Here is a 17864-nt window from a genome sequence, read left to right as displayed (position 1 = left end):
CCTCTGGCTAAAGTCGAATTCCAAAGGGGAGCAAAAAGGCAAGAAAAGAGACAGAAGTAAAAGAAACCAAGAAAAGAAAAGGAGGCAACGGAAACCGAGCAAAAGAAATTAGATCAAGGTACTTCGTTGGAGTTACTTGGCTGCTCGGCATTTTTGCCTGACAGCAGGTACCTACCTACCTTACCTAGGTACCTAAGTTAGCGGGAAAGGCAGAAATGGAATTTCCATCGAGCTTTCTACACTAGCCTGGGCCCCCAGGCATTCCATATGAAGCACGTTCAAAAGTGAATGACAACTTGGCGCCAAGCTAGGCTCATGCTAACGTGCGAAATGCTTGCATAAGGTCGTTCGTACTGTGAAGGTTCGCAGTCGGAAGGTTGGCAACCTACCTCAGTGGCTGCAGTGGCTGCAGTGGCTCTAACTGAGGTGGTGGTTGTAATGGCAGCTGCGGTGCAGCGGGTGCAGGTGGGTGTCAGTGGCCCTGTCAGCCTCAACCCAGGGGAGCAACTTGGTCAATCAAAACGCGATTAAACCCGACTAAAATGGAGCTGTTCAAACAAGTTAAATCTAGCGATCTGATTGTAGTTAAATTCAGCGATTCAAATTCTGCTGAATTGATCAAAATCAACGTGTTGAGAGATGGGAGCTGTGGTGATTGTTGGCTTGGTACCTACCTCCACCCGACTGTGGGTGGTCTGGGCTTGGCGTCAAGTGTCATTCATTTCTGAACTGGTGCTTCCATTCGCCAACCGGTGATACCCGCACAGACCCATAAAATAAACTTAGTCATGAAATAAACCCCAACTGACCCGCGATCACCTTAACCTCCAACGAACATCTAGGGCTTACCTAACAACAGGCCGACGGCAACATGCTCAAACATCACCGCGGGACGTATCGATAGCGCACGACCGGAATAATCACACACACAGCATGGTACTATCGAAACAGTACGCACCGGTAGACCGCACGTTATGGGGTTCGCAGACCTGCTGGGTGCTGCCTCGGTGGAGGGCGGCGGGAGGTCGAGCATGGCGCCGTCCGAGAGCACCTCCTCGCTTTCGACGACGCTGAGCTTGGAGCAGGCAGCTGTCGCCACGCCTAGGCACACCGTGGACGAAGATCACATGACACCCGAACCAGAACGACCCGACTTAAGGGAACTCAATTCCTGTCTCGACGCGCTTGCTGCAATCTTCCCAAACATCCAAATCGAGGTTTTCCGGGACATGCTCGCCAGCTTCGACGGTGAATCCAGACTATCTCTTGTTGCAGACGAATTATTGAAGAACAACATTTCGTGGGTCAAAGGCCGTTGGAGAGTCGCGATCGAACCCGGTCAGGCAGAAGAAGAGTTGGTTCCCAAGAAAGAGACTTTTAGGAGCCCGGAATACAAGCAAGCCGCGAAGAGCCTCGCCTGGCGCGAATTCAAGGGACTCTCTCGTTCGGCCATCAACGCTGTTCTAGCCGAGAACAACTATTCCTACCTCGACGCGCGCCAAACACTGGTCGACCTCTCGTCCAAATCGTGGCGCTTCACAATCTCCTCGCTCTTTCGACGCCGGAAACCCGTGTCAACCACCGACGCTGAGAACCATCCCTTGGTGATCTGGAAGCCGACAGGCCAGGGCTCGACAACACCCACACTCAGATCAACCGGCAACGCCGAGCTCGACCGAGAGCTTTTTGCAGCACTCATTGCACCCCTCAAAAAACAAGCACGAGCTGCCCGCGAAGCGGAGGATTACAAGATGGCCTCGCGTCTGAACAACTTGGAGGCAGAGCAGACCGGCAGCATGATCGAATGTGCGTGCTGCTTTGACGAGGGTGTTTTCGAAGAGTTCACTTCGTGCAATAACCGCGGCCACATGCTGTGCTTCCGGTGCGTGCAACACAGCGCCTCAGAAGCCGTTTTCGGCCAGGGCTGGCAGCGCAGCATCAACCAAGAGACTGGAGGTCTTCGGTGCATCGCCGTCGACTCCGAGGGATGCAAAGGCGACATTTGCAACGAGCAATTCGAACGGGCGGTGCTCCAGGCAGATAACGGCCCCGAACTTCTACGCCAGCTACAGGACCGCCTCGCGGAATACAGCCTTGCGGCGAGCAACCTCCCGCTTGCCCGTTGTCCCTTTTGCGGCTACGCGGAGGTCGACGAAACCTACCAGCCTGTGACCCGGTCCGACTTCTACCCCCGGACCACCCAGGTCAACGGGTATCTCCTCGCCATTTTGGGCTACTGCTGCCTCCCTTTCGTCTGTATCTTGGGCATCTGCCTCTCTATTTTGGGCATCTGCTGCACCCCTTTCTTTGCGGCGCTCGTGGCCCTTGCTTACATGCCGATTATTGTCGTCTTCCTCGTCCTCTTTATCACGACGACTCTCATCGACGATATGATCCTCCATTGTGTTAGGCGCTTCCAATCCGAGATGTGCGAGGCCGTCATCCGCCGTCGCGAGCGCAATCGTGGACTACAATTTAAATGCCGAAGACCTGGTTGCGAGCGCAAGTCCTGTCTGTCTTGCGAGAAGGGTTGGACGGACGTGCATGTGTGTCACGTGGACTCGCTCGACGCGCTGCGCACCCAGATCGAGCAGGCCATGAGCCTGGCCATCAAGCGAGTGTGCCCGCGCTGCAACACGTCGTTTGTCAGGGGCTCGGGCTGCAATAAGATGACTTGCCCCTGCGGCTACGAGATGTGCTACGTCTGCCGCCAAGACATTACCGGCAAGGGCCCTAATCGCAGCTACCAACACTTTTGCAACCACTTCTGGGCCGATCCAACCAAGAAGAAATGCACCGAATGCACCCTGTGCACCCTGTACGAAGCGGAAGAGGAGGAGGAGGTCTTACGCAAAGCGAAAGAGGAGGCCGAGCGCAGGTGGAGGTTGACGGAAGCAAGAGAGCTGTCTAGGGCGGAGAAGGTGTACTTGGAGAGATGGATGATGCCGCCGTCCACGAATTGGGGCCTGGGTGCGGCGGTTGCAAACCACAGGCTCCCAAGATTATCCGATTTCTGCGACCTGCTTCTAATGACCCTTTTCGCACCATCACCATGATATGGACAGACTACGGGTTACAGGATGCATGAGGTTGGCAGGGACATTGGCTAGACAATTGTCTACATTTACAGAAAGCGGGTTTGGTTGGCACGTTGGGTACGCATGTACCCGTTATTACCGTGATTCCACCCATCCTGTACCTAGAATGACCAGATTGACCAGATTGACCAAATTGACTTATGTAATATTAAATTGAAATAGGTAACTACCAAAAAAACAATTCTCATCCCACTGCCCCCAATGACGCGTGCACGCGCCGCTACAACCACAGTGCTAACTCCCATCTGCAACCGCGACCCAGCTACCAGCACTGCACTACCGACCTGTTAAGGTTATCGGTATCTGCACAACTCACACAACCCACCGCGACCCGCCGCGACAACAAAACATCAATTAACCCCGTGCTACCGCGCAAACCACCACCAGGCCACTCCTTTACGATTCCCCAACCCCCAGAATAAATAATCCTTTTTTGCATTGCGCCGCGTTGCGCATCCACCTCACCTCACCCAGTCAATCATCCATCACCACACACCACACCACAACCAGCCGAGATCACCACCACCACCGCCGCCGCCATGTCGAGCCAGACGGGCAAGTGGCGCGAAGAGCAGGTCCTCGTCGTCTGCCCCGGCAGCCAGACCACCCTCGCCCAGCTCGGCTGCAACGAGCTGACCCCGCCCGTGCACCGCTTCCCCACGCGCATGTTCCGCGACGAGGAGTCGGGCGATTGGAGGGCCCATCATACGTTTAAGCGGAAGAAGGTGGGGGGTGCTGCAAGTGCTGCGGGTGCGGGTGCTGCTGGGGTGGGTGTTGATGTGGGTGCGGCTGCTGGGGCTGGGGAGGAGGAGTGGGAGTATGTGGAGGATATGGACTCGGCTGAGGGTGCGGTCTATCCGATTCAGGGTGCGTTTACTGACCCCCTTCCTTTTTTCTTTCTTTTGCCCTACCTATGCTTGGTGCGACTGCGCTTGCGATTGGGGTTGTGGGAGTGTTTCTGACAATGACGTCCTCTACAGCCGGCCGCATCGCAAACATGGAGGCCTTCCTCGCCTTCCTCGAGCACGTCCACGCCCAGCTCACCACCACCTACCACAACACACCCGTCATGCTCATGGCCTCCCCGCAGTGGACCCGCCCCGATTGCGAGACCATCACCCGCTACGTCTTCGAGAAGACCAAGACCCCCGCCCTCTGCCTCATCCACAGCGGCATCGCCACCCAGTACGGCCTGAAGTGGCCCAACATGACGGTCGTCGACGTCGGCTTCGAGAAGGTCGACATCACGTGTATCTACGATGGCCGCGTAGTTTCGCAGAGGGATGTTGGGTCCGCCGAAGGGGCCAGTGGCGGGGAAGCTTTTACGAAGCGGCTGGTCAAACTGCTGGAAGCGAAGGGGTTCGATCACGAGATGGCCGAGCAGCTGAAGAGGAGCGCCATCTGCGAGGTGCTACCGTATGCGCCCGAACAGCCGGGATTGATGGAGCTGCCCGCGGAGACAGACAATGTGCCTCTAACTGCAGCGGCGGCACCAGCCAGCGAGGGGCTAAAAGCTGCAGAGCCGAGGAGTGCTGTGCCGGTTGTGGATGACGAGCTTGGGGCGAATGGCGAGGCGAAAGACACTGAAGATGATGGTGTGCTGGATGTCGCGAACATTGTGGTGAGCGGGCAGACCAGGGAATTTCTAGCCAAGAAGGAAAAGGAGAAGGCGGAGAAGGGGAAGCCCGGGCGGAAACCGAAGGATAAGGAGAACGCCGCGGCTGATGCTGCCAAGGCAGCCAGACTACCCAACTCGAAAAGATTCCGGAGCCTGTTCCACTACGAAGAGGTGATCACGGAGGATGTCCCGGTTACCCAGCCGGCCAAGGATAGCGGTGTCAAAGAGGCCGCCGCAGTCGAGGGGGCGACAGAAGGCGAAACTGGGGAGGCACCCAAGGCAGAAGCGGCCGCCGAGGAACAACCACAGCCCTCCGAAGCCCAACCAACTGTAACCGCCACGACAGCGACAGAGCGCGTGACCCGGCGCGTGCGCCGCGATATTGAGATCGGCCTCGAGCGCTTCCAATTCGCCGACCGCGCCGAAATCGACCGCATCGTGATGGCCATCTACAATGCCATTCAGAGCATCGAGGAGATGTACATGCGCCCCGGCTGCTGGGAGAACATCGTCTTCGTCGGCAACGGCGCCCGCATCCGCGGCCTCCGCGACAACATCCTGCAAACACTCCAGGCGCGCCACCTCGTCTCCCCCAGCTCTGCCACCATGTTCACCTCGGAGCTTCCCTCCAACATCGGAACGCCCTCGGGAACCGGCTCGCAGACACCCACCTCCTCCTTCACCGGAGCGCCGCACCCGCTCCCCACCACCAGCAACGTCAACCCCCTCCTGCAGGCGGCGACCACGGCGAACCTGGGCGTGCCCGGTGCCAACGTGGCGGGCTCTAACGCGGGCGACGCCGCCAACAGCACGAGCCACCACTTCCACAGCCAGACCCCGACTAACATTCGCCTGGCGCCGCTGCCGGCCTACCTTACCGAGTGGACCAAGCATGGCTTCGAGGAGGCCATGTTCCTGGGCGCGCAGGTCGCGGCGCGCCTGGCGTTTTGCATACATAACTTTGACGCGCAGGGGTTGGAGGCGCAGCGGTTGATGAGTTTGAGTCGCGTTGATTATAAGTGAGTTTTTGTCTGTGGTGTTTCATGATTCGCTTGGGATGCATTGTATGCTAACTTTGGTGACAGTGAACTGGGCCCTAAGGGGATTCGGTCGCATTCTATGCTTGCGTGAGGCATGGTGGAGGATAGACGTCGCAGTTTCGATAGCGCAGCATTGGTTATCCCCAGTGTCTGGAGTTTGGGGCAAAAACCGTTTCATGAGTGGTGTGGTGGACAGGCGCAGTTGGTATTGTTTTAGGTGCTGTATAACCAACCTGAGGTAGTTCTATGCGGGAGCTGAATGTGTTGTCTGGCTGGCCGTGTTTGAGCCTATGTGGCCGAGGGGCGTCAGCGATAGCTTCATACCCTACGGTGCCCCCATTGCGACAGCGGGTGGGCGTGCCAATGGCCAGAAATTCTGTAATTTGTATTTTGCTACCAACCCCGCTGCCACCACTCTAAGAGGAACAATGTTTTACTGGCTGGCATTGAGGGTTGCCTCCCATGCTCCTTTCCAGTTACACTAAGCGTTCCCCCACAGCGAAGGGGCTTCAGGCCAACTCGGGGCAAAAAGAGGCGCAGAAGCTATGGCGCCAAAAACGCCCCATGTTGTGTCTCAACCACGCAAACATCGAGTGTTGGAATCACTGATAACAAAGACCCAACTATAGACCAAGCTGGGCAGGTCCGGTTACGCCCTCAGAACTGCTTTGCCTCTTTATTAACCAACAGCGCAACGACCCCGGGGGCTTCGAACTACTTATTAAAGAACGGCAATGGACGAGGTCAATTAGGGATCCCGGGGTACCATACTTCACGTTCAGATATAAAGACCTCATTCTCGCCCTTCATCCAAACCCACGCCATTAACGAAGCACCGCCGCCTTTTTCACTCCCTAGCTCCGTGAATTTGAACCATGCCCGACCTTGACCACTATACTTACTACCTCCCACACGCTCCCAAGCCGGGCGTGGAAGGCCATGGACGATGGCTCTGTATAGCCTTCACCGATGCAAACCCTCAAGAAACAGAATTCGAAAAACGGCAAGACATCCCACCTCCTGTTCTCACACAGCTTCTCGCACACCTTTCTTCACATCGACTAACCTCCCCTCCTCCAGATTCGAGATTGGCTTCTATGCCACCGAAGACCCCAACGACCCCAGCATAGAGGGCACCATCTACGAGTTCCGCGAGGGCGGATTCTGGACCGACGAGTGCTGCGTCCGGGACAAGACGTATATCTTCCCCCACGCCCGCATTGCGTACGACGTTGAGATTGGGGAAGCCCTGGTCGATCGGGTCTTTGCCGGCCCCGGCACCACATGCCATTCGTGGTTGAGGGAGGCGATTACAGTGCTGGGGAGATATGATTTCTTTGTGGAAGGGGGTCTTGTGCTGGGGGATCTGGAGATGGACCGCAGGAAGGTTGAGCAGCGGCTTGGGATGAAGGAGGGTTGGTGAGACGGTCTTTGGGGGGGTATGAGCCATAAAGCATAGTGCGGCACGCAGGCTCTTATCTAACTAAAAACTGCTATCATTATAGAGAAAGCTGTTTGAACTAAACACAGCTCCCTAGACCTTGACCAAGGAGAAAGGGGTAACACTCGGAAGGGTTAGGGTTGACTTAGGTCGCCCACCCCCCGGCTCCCATCGGCGCTTGCTCCGTGACTCAACCATGACCATCTTTTCTTTCTCCTCTCTCACACCCACCCAAGATCTCTTTCCATTTCACTGTTCTCATTCCCAGTACTCCCTCCACCACCCCTAACATGACCACCCGCAAGCTCATCTCCTCCGGCTCGGCCTTCGAAGCCCAGATCGGCTACTCCCGCGCCGTCGTCTCGGGCGACATGGTCTTCGTGTCGGGCTGCACGGGGTGAGCCCTTTCTTTTCTTCTTGCCACGGTCTTGTTAAAGCGGTTTAATCGTATTTGTAGTTCTTTTCAGGTTACTCATGGTATGACCAAAACACAGATACGACTACAAGACGGGCGCCATCTCAGACGACGTGGCCGAGCAAGCGGAGCAATGCATGCAGAACATCGCCGCGGCGCTGGCTGAGGCAGGGGCTGAGATGGGGGATGTGGTGAGGGTGCAGTATACCCTGCCGGATAGGCGGGATTTTGAGAAGACGTGGTAAGTTTTGACTCGGGGGTTGTGGTGATGGTTGCTGTTCTTTGGGGATGGCGCCAATGATAATGGTACAGGACGACTAAAACAGTGTAGGCCGGTTCTGAAGAAGTGGTTTGGGGACGTCCGGCCCGCGGCGACTATGGTTCAGGCTGGGCTGATGGAGGAGGTGATGAAGATTGAGATTGAGGTGACGGCGAAGAAGGGGGATGTTTAGAAAGGGGGAGGGGGGTTGCTGTGGAAGGAGGTTCCCGTAGAAAGGTGATTGATTTTGAGGCACAACGGAGTGGATGGCCGACCCCTGATATAAAAAATCCATGAACATTAAGCTGCGTATCATTCGTATACCGTCAATATTGACGAGTGAACCCCCAACAGCGCCGGATTACAACCATCGCTACCCAGCAATGCCAAAAGAAAAAACCGATACCTACACGCATCATCGTTGAAACCCGCCAAAGGAGTGACCATAACCCTAACAATGCCCCTCAGTACACCCATCATCCCATATTTCCCCCATCTACAACATCAGATCCCCCAATCCCAACTTACTCAACCACCCCCTCTCGGCGGCTTACTCTCCTCCCCCCCACTAATATCCTCCGAGAAAATACTCCTCCTCAACGGACTCCCCGGCCCCTGCTGCTGCTGCTGCCCCTGCCCCTGCCCCGCCACCGGCCTCGCACTCAAATAATCGACGCCCTCGCCCGGCCCCGCCGTCGCCGTCGGCGGCGACACCACCGCCGGGCTCTCGGCCACCATGGCACTCACCCCCCTACTATCTGTCCCTCCTCCGCCCGCACCAATCCCATACACCCCCGCGCCCGTACCCGCACTAAGCACACTCACACCACTGAGCATGCGCTCGCGCTCGCGCTCACCGTTCCCGTTTCCATTCCCATTCCCCTGTACACCGCCCCCCGCCCCCGGCGCCGTCGTAACCGACGACACCGTCGTATCACTAATCTGCCGCAAATGGGCGCGATCACGCTCGGACAGATTCGAGATGCCCGAGAGGACCTTATTACTACGGCCCGAGCCCGACGTCGTTATCCCGGCAATGGGGGAGGCCCCCGCGGTGGTGGTGCCCGTCGGGGAGGTGGTGGCGCTGGTGGCGCCGCGGCCGAGGGCGTCCGAGTCCGGGCGGTAGAAGATGGGGGATTCGATTTCGCCGGCGGCGGGGGGGATGGGGGGTGGGGTGGGGTGGGGAGGGGGGGAGGGGGAGGGTGCGGATGCGGTTGCGGATACGGAGGCGTGGTCGGTTTGGTGGGTGGAGGGGTAGTGCGTGTTGTTGTTGAGGGAGGCGGTGGCGGCCGCGGCGGCGGTGGGGGAGAGGGCTGCGGAGTGGAGTTCGGCGGGGTGGGAGTTGTCTTTGGAAAGGGGGTTAGTGGGGGGTCGGTTGGGGGGGGGGGGTTGGGGGAAGGGGTTACCTGGCAGCTCAGCTATTTGCCCGGTGTCCATCATCTCGGCGATAGACATCGGGGGTGCGGCACCGGTGACGCTGCTGTCGACCTCTGTCGAGCTCACAGGCAAATACTCGGACGAGTTGGTGAGGGTCGGTGTCTTGACCTCGGTGGGCTGGCCGCGCAACCAGGAGGCGATGCGGTTGCCGTTGGTGTCCTCGGTGCCGGCTTCGCTGGCGGTAGCGTTGCGGCGCAGTAGTCTGCGGCGGCGCCAGAGGAGGATCAGAACCGCTACCATAGTTAAGAAGACTAGACCCAGGACGACGCCGAGCACCGGGGGGAGGTACGAGGGGAGGCCTCCTCCACTATCGCCCCCGTCGTCGGGGGGCGGGACATCTGGATTAGTGTTGTTGACCGGGCCGACCGAGGCATACGGGTAGAATGTCGTGATCTTGCTCATCGGATATTGTTCCTTGAAGACAGCCGCAAGCTCTGTCGCATCCCACGAGGGGCTCGGGGCCGTGGCCGTGGCGCCCCCAGTGCCGGATCCGCCGATCTTGTCAACGACGGCGCTGGGAATGGTGTAGTTGGCATACACCGCAGGGTCATACCGAGTGAGCCATTTCCCGGTCGTGAGGTTGAACACCCGGATTGTCTCGTCAAGGCATTTTGGGACAGTCGCCGCCAGGGCTTGGTAGCCTCCGATGGCCAGCATCTGGTCGGGGTATGGCGTGACGCACTTGTGCCCGGCGCGTCCATCTGCGCCACCGGACGCCAACTTGACCCAGGTGAACGACGGCAACGACAAGACCCAAACATCGCTACTAAAGGGTTTCTTCGAATCCAGGCCATCGTAGCCTCCGTAATAGTAGATGTTGAAGCTTGAACCATCCTGCGCACGAGCGACGACGGCGCAACCGCGGGTGAGCTGACCCGGGCCGCCGACCGTCTTCTGGCTGTGCCATTTCTCGCTATCCACGTCATAAATGTCGATAGTCGACATAAACCCAGGGCTTTTTTGTGTCTATTCAGGTCAGAGCCGAAATACAAGATCAGATAGGATAGAAATACTTACGCTGACTGTCTCATTGGCTGATATCGCGTCTGTGGAGGCGAAATCGGGATACACGACGCCCCCTAGGGACACAAGAATCCCGCGGCGGCCAACGGGCACCCAGACGAGTTCCGGGTTTGCTCGACCGTCCATGCCCGGCGGCAGCGTGACATTTTTGAAGGTTTCGAACCGCTGTCTCCCCATATCTAGCGTGATGAGAGTGTTGGACACCTCGGTGGCGTCGAACGAGCCGTTGGTGTTGCTACCCGGCTTATAGATCTTGCCCCAGGTCGCAGAGCGCATCCCGGAAAAATACCATGCCAGGTTCTCGGAGGGTGCGCTCGCAGCGCCCCCGGAGGTGATGTAGCGGGTCATGTTCCCCCCAAGTGCCTTAAAATTGAAGGGCTGGCTGAACGGTCGATCTGCTCCATACAGGTACTTTTCGTAGTATAGCACCTCGTTCCCTGGCGGGTCCGGGGTGCTGTATGGTCGTCCCATCAGGCCGCCGTAGAGGAAAAACTCGGCATTATTGCCTAGGAGGGCACCGTCCTCGTAAGTCGGAGCACGAGAGTTGGTATCTCCGCCTCCGGTCTCGAGTACTCCCAGGATGGCCGAAATGTTGTCGGCTGTATCAAACGGTGTGCTGAAGTTGAGGGTGTACATGTGGCCAAGCGGGTTACCTGCGGAGAATCAATATATATCTCTGTTTAGCAGCACATCCCCCGTAAAATACTCACGATCGTCTACAGGTCTCTCCGTTCTGCCGTCGGCGAACTTAGGTTCCCACCATAGGTTCCCGCCGTCCAAGTATACTGTGTCCCGGAGGACGGCCGCTGGGTGGAGTTAGAAAGAATAAAAACATAATATTGGCGGCAAAGCCCACCTCGAAGCTGTTGCCATTGACATATTCTCGTGCTGATTTGGTCGGACTCCCACACTGCTTGGCCGAGGACGGCCGAGGCCGAGACTGTCAAAACCGCGAAGAGATCCGGTCCGAACATGGCGGTTTCGGGCGCTAGGTCACGCAGAGACGGAAGACGCAAGTAAAATAAATTCAAGGACGGCGCTGCCGGCACAGCATCTGTCCAGGTTCTTTGCTGGCAGTTACCGGGAACTAGTCACCCTCCTGAAAATGACCAGAGATGGCAAGCAAGGAGAAACCGCAACAATCCAAAAACACGAGCCTGCGGGCTAGTGGACGGGCAAACACATGGCTTGAGGTATGGAAGCATGCAAGCCAGCCAGTCTTTGTGCACAAGGCCAGACAAAAGCCTCGAGGGACCGGGGTGCCGCCCACCCACCTGGGCATGATACTGGACCGAAGGGGAATCGGGCTCACCAAGCTCGACAGGGCCGGGTCTAAGAACCCCGCAGGGAGTCAGCCAATGGTGAACCCTTGTTTGCGTTTCCCTGTCAGCCACCATTGTTGAAAGCGATCGCCGTCTCATTGGGTGGTTGGCCCGCCTGTTGCTTGGCTCTCAGGCTGTGGCAAGGAACTCGACGAGAAGGGACTCCGTACTGGCTGAGACTGGCACGTACAAAGCAGCGTGGATGGAGCCAACGATCACCACAGCTGCGTAGGCAGGGCATCCCATCCCCTGCCGCCAGCGGCCTCCTAGAATAGAACTGCATACTGAACGGCCGTCTCATATATCAAACACCTCGGACTGGACCAAAATTAGGATGAAGCTGCACAGCAGGAAGTATGTGTGCTACTCAAGGTCTAGATGCAAAAGCTCGACACTGCCAACGGGCGGCCATGTGCGGCCAAATACTTCATTGTGTGGCAATCTTCATCGACATCAATGCCGAAGATTGTTCCTAGAGCTGCTCGGTTAGCGGCTTGCTTGTCACACCCGCAAATTCTTGCAAAATACAGATTAGGCGACTCAACAAGCCGGAACAATGTTAGATGCAACTTGGAAGTGGCTGAGGGCGAAGTCGAGATGGCGCTCGGTGCTATCGACCGTGGCAGACGGGACTTCGCGTCACACAACACGGGAGACGACCCATTTCAACCGATCCCAGTGCTCCGAAGCCCATTGCCAGAATGGCTGACATCTCAAGGAGAGAGCAAGGTTCTGGATCGAGCACTGGTTTGTTGGCCGATTCCACCCGGCAGCGATGGCGATAAAAACAACGAAGGAAGATGTGGTGTGTGTTGGGTTTACCCCTTCATGCCCCGACTGTCAGGGACAACCGCGGTCGACCAAGTGTGAGGGTTGACATGTTTGGTGCCTCCACAAGCGGTTCGTCCCATGTCCCACTCTCAGCCTTGTGCATCAGGGTCCCAATGTGATCGACGCCAGGGAGTTCCCTGCCTGTCAATGCCTCCGCTCTCGAGGTTCGGCTGGACAAAGAAAACAACCTGGCGATGTCCTCAACATCATTCATCCATCACTCGAGAGAAACGGTGGGGGTTGCGCGTTGGTCCATTCGCAAGTTGAATGCGCCGAGGCGTCGTCTTCTTGCGGCTGGTTGGTGGCTTGTCATTCGAGTGAATGTGACGCTGCGTGCCCTGCCCGCAGAACGAAATCACACCCGCACTCGCCGTCCTATTCTCGAAGCGGCAAACTGCCGAATATCGTTTCTCCGGCTTCGCGGTGCGCGTCCCCTTGATATGGATAATCATCACGAGGCTGACTTGGGGATTGATTGCTGTTCTGGGCCCTGCGTCGGCGACGGCGACGCCGTCAAGGTGTGGTCTGGGTTTCCGCGCGCTTTCTGTGCGCTTTCCGAGCTTGGTGAAGGAGCCTTATTGCAATATACTGTGGTGCAATACGCTGCTAGTGCTCACTCTCTCGTCAGACGGAATTCGCATTGGTCTTTCGCTTTCGTGCGTGGTGTTGGCTGTTTACCGCATGCCCAACCGGGCTCGTTGCTAGGCTCCGGAGGAAGAAGAAAAGCCCAGAGCGGGGCAGGAAGACGGTTGCATTGGGGGCAGCGGAGGCCCCGCTCTTGCCGGCCACCAAGACGGGTCTCGCGCCATTCCGCCTTCTAGGGCTAGACTGCACTTGGCAAGGGCGAGGGCGATCATCCAATCACTGATCGCCAGCTGCCCAAGCTCCTTCCTGACAGGGATGCCTTCCCGAAGCCCAAGCTCCCCGCCGACCGCTCCTGGACTTTCCTCCTCTTGCCTCTTGCCTTCCTCTCGAGTTGACAACTTCTTCTGGAGTGTGGAATTTTTGAATGGCACACCACTTTTGGAGGAACCAGGAAGAAAGGCCCGAAAATGCGCAGAAACGAGAGTTTGGGTCGCCACTCCGAAGCAGCCCCCAGCCCATCCCCCATCATCCATCGGATCTCCAGCCACGTCTCTTGTCTCTTTAACTCCAGTGGCTGTTGCACTGTGCAAGGTATGTACCAACAGCCAACGCTAGCTCGCTGATCAATTTTGGCAACGAGCAGCAAGGAAATGCCGTTGGGAGTTGCCCTGCAAGGTACAGCTGCCGGGAGTTTGCTGTCACGATTCAAAGTAACCAGAATGAGAAACCGAGTCCCGCAGCCACAGCAGCTGCTGTGGGATCAGAGATGATCATTTTTCAGGAACCCGGGTTCGTATAATTTTTGAGTGCGACCATCCTCAGCCGCGCCATGCTTCCCATTCGATCTCAGTGCGGGGGAACCAAAAAACTGGCTCACCCCTGCAAATTTATCGACTGGATGGTGTGGCTCAAAGAGGCTCTCCCGCTTCCGGGTTCCCGTGAAGGAGGGGCTGACCACCCAGAAGAGAGCCAGCCTGTTGAGCCTGTCAAGCCGTCGAGTCAGCCTCCCGGGGCTTGACCGACCACTCATCATTGCACCCGCGTTCCAGCCTGGTCTTCGGTCCCTGTCCAGTCATCAACCCCCGCCAAGGGTGCAACGTTCAACTCGCCGGGTGCTGTGCGGGAGGCGATGGAAGGCAGCAATATTTCGCTCGCTCCTCTCCTCGAGTCGGTCTGCTAATCCCTCGTTCTGCTTGCCACGCGGCATGTCCATTGAGGCTCTAGAGTGTCCCGGACCGGGACAACAGGTCGCGCCGACAGCAGATCGCCAACAGCAATCCGGCATGCTCCCAATGGCCATCTCGTTGGGATGAGCTTTGGAGGGGAGTCGTGGTGCGGTGCCGCAACTCCTGCCAGACTTGTTCGGGCCTGCGGCTGGCAGGGATAATCACCCCGCGCCATTGGCTTCCCGTCTTCCGGGCGGGGGGCAAGATGCCCAGGTACTGGGCTGCGGTGGGTGAGGTTGTTGTCCCCACGAGCAAGGGTAGAGCTCCCACCCCGGCAGCTGTACCTTACCATGATAGGAAAGGCGGGATGTGCGTTGATTCCGGACACCCTCCCCGTCGCGCGAGTTCCTGCGGATTGTGTGATTCCCCAAGGGCTGGGAGCTCTCTGAGCTGTTTCTTTGTTCTCGAGAGCTGCCTCTCTTTTCTCGGTAGCTTTGCTACAAAGTCGCGGGTTTGTCAACTCGAAACTCGAAACCATACCGATCGAGGAAAGCCCAGCAAGGGGGATACTATTTATTACCATTGACCGGACTGCTCAACGGCGCTCATCGGCAGGTGTTTGCTCGCTCCGCTGGGCTGTGGTCTTGTTGCCCTGCCAAGCCTCCACGCAGCTGGGTCATTTCCGCTCTGAGGACATACCCCCCCGAGCTTACCCAGCCTTATATGCTCGGCAGGCGCCGCAGCCTCTCTTGACTTCCGCCGAGCCCTTTGCCCATCCCGTTCGCTGCTCTCACACTCGCTCCGGTCTGACACTACTTCCCTCGTTCGTCGCGTCTGGCCCAGCGTAGAACACAATGCTTCTCACGAGGCTCATACAGGGCCTCGGGGCTTTGTCCCTCGTTCATCTTGCGATTGCGACGGAGGCGCATTTCCCCAAGAAAAACGAGACGGGGGATTCGGACGGACCAAAGCAGGTCCCGGACGGTGGTTACGATACCGAGTGTTTTGGATGCTGCAAGACCAAGACGGTCACCCTCGTTCAGACGAAGACGCATACCAAGACGGAGACCAAGACACACACCTCGGTCACAACATGCACGGAGACGGAGACCAAGACTCATACGGCTACCGTAACGTATGCGATCCCAATCTGAACTACATGTGCACGCCCGTCTAACAGTAGCGCAGCGAGACTCAGCCGGCCTCGACGTTGACAGTCACCGACACAGAGACCGCCACCGTGAGCTGGGCGACGACCCAGACCAACGAGATTGAGGTCACTGCTACTGTCAGCTGGGCAACAACTCAAACGAACGAAATCGAGGTCACCGAAACCGTCACACAGGAGTAAGTGCTTGTTAGTCCATTGCCAACTTCGCGCTGACAAGACCAGAACCACCGAGTTCCTGACCACAACCGAGTTCTCCACGTACACAACAGTAAGTTGCTCGGCCTGTGCCAACTACCCAGCTAACTCTCCCAGTCTTACCCCGTTACCGAAACCACAACGGTTTGCAAGGGATATCCCGAGGAATGCGAGGTTAGCACAACCACCAAGTGGGCAACAACGACCGAGACCGAGACCATCATTCAAACTTTTGTGACGACCTTCGTCACCGTTATTCCTACGACGGTTCCCACAACCGTGAGAGTACCGACGACTTTGACCGATACGATCACGACCACTGAGTTGGTGCCGACAACGTTGACAAGCAGCACCACGGTGACCGAGGTCGTGACGCTTGTCAGTTCGTATCCCGTCACGGTAACCGACAGCACGACCATCTATACGACCGAGACATCGGTGGTGACCACGACTTCTGTGTCCACATTCACCACCGTCAGCACCTTGACGACGGTGAGGGAGATCACGGACACTGTCACCAACACCGTCACAAATACCTTGAGAGATACTGTCACGAATACCCTTGTAGATACTGTCACGAACGTCCTCACGGATACTATCACACAGGTCACGACGCTTCCCGCCTCGACCATCACCGACGTCATCACGACGGTCCTCCCTGCCATTACCATCACGGTTACCAAAGATGGGGAAGTCATCACCTCGGTCATTCCCGGGCCCACGGTCACCCAGACGACAACCACCACCCTCCCGCCGGTGACCATCACGCTTCCAGGGTCGACAGTAACGCGGGAGATCTCGACATGCCCTGCTCCGACGAACTCGGTCCCCGTCCCGCGCGCCAAGACGACACAACGCCAGATCTGGGGCTGCGACCCGGGATTTGTCTGCAACGTGCCGAAGCCTCAGGGCTGCAACCTGTGGGCCGACCCGCCGAGCCGGGACTACTTGTGCGACCCCAGGTATTGCCAGCCGGCACCGCACTTTGACCCCGTGGAGTGGCCGGAGAACAAGACCAGCTACTACCCCCCGGTCGAAGGATACTTTGATCTCAACCCCAACGCTTTTGGCCTGAGCTACGATATCTTCGCCAAGGAAGTGTACGTCACCAAGATCCATGGCAAGAAGACAACCATCACAACGGGCAACTGGGTGTCGCAGACCGACATCACTCACTACCCGCCCGAGCCGACGTCGACCATCACGAGCGTGGGACATTATGGCCGGAGCCTCCGCCTCTCGAAGCGCGACGAGACAATCACCCCCGCAGTCTGCTTCAACGTTTGCAACAACGCCTTCCGCGCGAGCCAGGAAATCGGCTTGGTCCCCGAGCTCTGCGAGGATGATTCCCCTTTCAAGAGCTACTCTGCGAGGTGCATGGACTGCATCAGCATTAACAGCCTCGACCTCGAACTCACACTACGCCAGTACGTCGGCGACCAGTTCGAAGAGACCTGGGGCTTCTGCGACATCCAGCCGCCCCAGTCGCAGGTGTCGTCCACCGACCTGCCGCCGCAGACCCAGGTGACCCAACTGCCGCCCGTCTCGACCGTCTCGCAGGCCCCGCCCAACACCGAGACCGACCCCGTGCCCATCACCAGCTCCACCGCCGGCGAGCCCGAGCCCACCCCGTCGTCCAGCGAGCCCGAGGCCTCGCCCACCGTCACCCCCACCGTCACCCCGACCCCCACACCTACCTCCACCGGCGAGGAACCCGAGCCCACTGGCACCGACGCCGAAACCCCGCCGGATGAGACGTCCGAGTCTGCGGGCCCGTCGTCTACCGGGGACGGTAACGGCAACGGTGGCGGTGGTGGAGGTGGCGGTGGTGGCGGCGGAGGTGGAGGAGAGACCACCCCCACTGGCACGCCCACCTTCCAGACGTCGACCACCGGCCTGCCGGCGACCAGCTCGATTGCCTTGGGCGCGGCGGGCAGGCTTGTACCTGGCGGGTTTGCGGGGAGTGCCCTGGCTGGGTTGGTGGCTGCGCTGTTCTTTCTTTAGATGAGATGAAATGAGTGAGGTTAGGGGTGCTGGGGTTGGGGGTGAGCTGAGGCAGGGGTTGAGGTTTGTTGTTGTGCGCTTCACTTCTAATGCTTAATCTTGTTTTTTGGGAGGGGGGGGGCGGGTTATGGATTGTTTGTTTGGTTTTATTTCATCCGCCCTGCCCTCGGCTGGGTGTTTGAGGCCGGGGGTGAAGGGAGGGATGATGGGAGGGTTTCAAAAGTGCACAGGGGATTAATGGTTTGGTTTGGATGGGATT

General features: G+C 57.9%; 5 protein-coding genes across 5 annotated transcripts; 4 read left to right on the top strand and 1 right to left on the bottom strand.

Annotated features, from left to right (window-relative positions):
• Positions 1-974: 974 nt before the first annotated feature.
• On the top strand, positions 975-3255 carry F5144DRAFT_491676 (uncharacterized protein; the record flags this gene model as incomplete). Its single annotated transcript, XM_066785876.1, has 2 exons — positions 975-2970; positions 3131-3255. 2 exons carry the CDS (start codon positions 975-977, stop codon positions 3253-3255), a joined length of 2121 nt encoding a protein of 706 aa, XP_066643877.1.
• A 46-nt stretch (positions 3256-3301) lies between these two features.
• Positions 3302-5947, top strand: F5144DRAFT_261257 (uncharacterized protein). Its single transcript, XM_066783540.1, has 3 exons — positions 3302-3965; positions 4079-5735; positions 5802-5947. Exons 1-3 carry the CDS (start codon positions 3638-3640, stop codon positions 5845-5847), a joined length of 2031 nt encoding a protein of 676 aa, XP_066643876.1. The 5' UTR covers positions 3302-3637; the 3' UTR covers positions 5848-5947.
• A 684-nt stretch (positions 5948-6631) lies between these two features.
• On the top strand, positions 6632-8064 carry F5144DRAFT_488797 (Endoribonuclease L-PSP/chorismate mutase-like protein; the record flags this gene model as incomplete). Its single annotated transcript, XM_066785683.1, has 6 exons — positions 6632-6710; positions 6791-7175; position 7330; positions 7503-7594; positions 7692-7853; positions 7944-8064. 6 exons carry the CDS (start codon positions 6632-6634, stop codon positions 8062-8064), a joined length of 840 nt encoding a protein of 279 aa, XP_066643875.1.
• A 1217-nt stretch (positions 8065-9281) lies between these two features.
• F5144DRAFT_534528 (uncharacterized protein) lies at positions 9282-11619 on the bottom strand (the record flags this gene model as incomplete). The annotated part of the gene is made up of 4 exons (XM_066787016.1): positions 11188-11619; positions 11042-11137; positions 10326-10984; positions 9282-10217 (listed from the first exon to the last, which is right to left on the bottom strand). Coding segments are annotated over exons 1-4 (1809 nt in total), but the record flags the coding sequence as incomplete, so codon positions are not given.
• A 3335-nt stretch (positions 11620-14954) lies between these two features.
• On the top strand, positions 14955-17724 carry F5144DRAFT_261199 (uncharacterized protein). The gene is made up of 4 exons (XM_066783539.1): positions 14955-15370; positions 15424-15582; positions 15629-15674; positions 15719-17724. Exons 1-4 carry the CDS (start codon positions 15090-15092, stop codon positions 17603-17605), a joined length of 2373 nt encoding a protein of 790 aa, XP_066643873.1. The 5' UTR covers positions 14955-15089; the 3' UTR covers positions 17606-17724.
• Positions 17725-17864: the final 140 nt, after the last annotated feature.

Source organism: Chaetomium tenue (genome assembly GCF_020726465.1).
Source record: "Chaetomium tenue strain MPI-SDFR-AT-0079 chromosome Unknown F5144scaffold_4, whole genome shotgun sequence".
NCBI classification, from domain to species: domain Eukaryota; kingdom Fungi; phylum Ascomycota; class Sordariomycetes; order Sordariales; family Chaetomiaceae; genus Chaetomium; species Chaetomium tenue.
The sequence above is the reverse complement of the archived record's forward strand: the minus strand, read 5'-3'. Positions and strand labels throughout refer to the sequence as shown.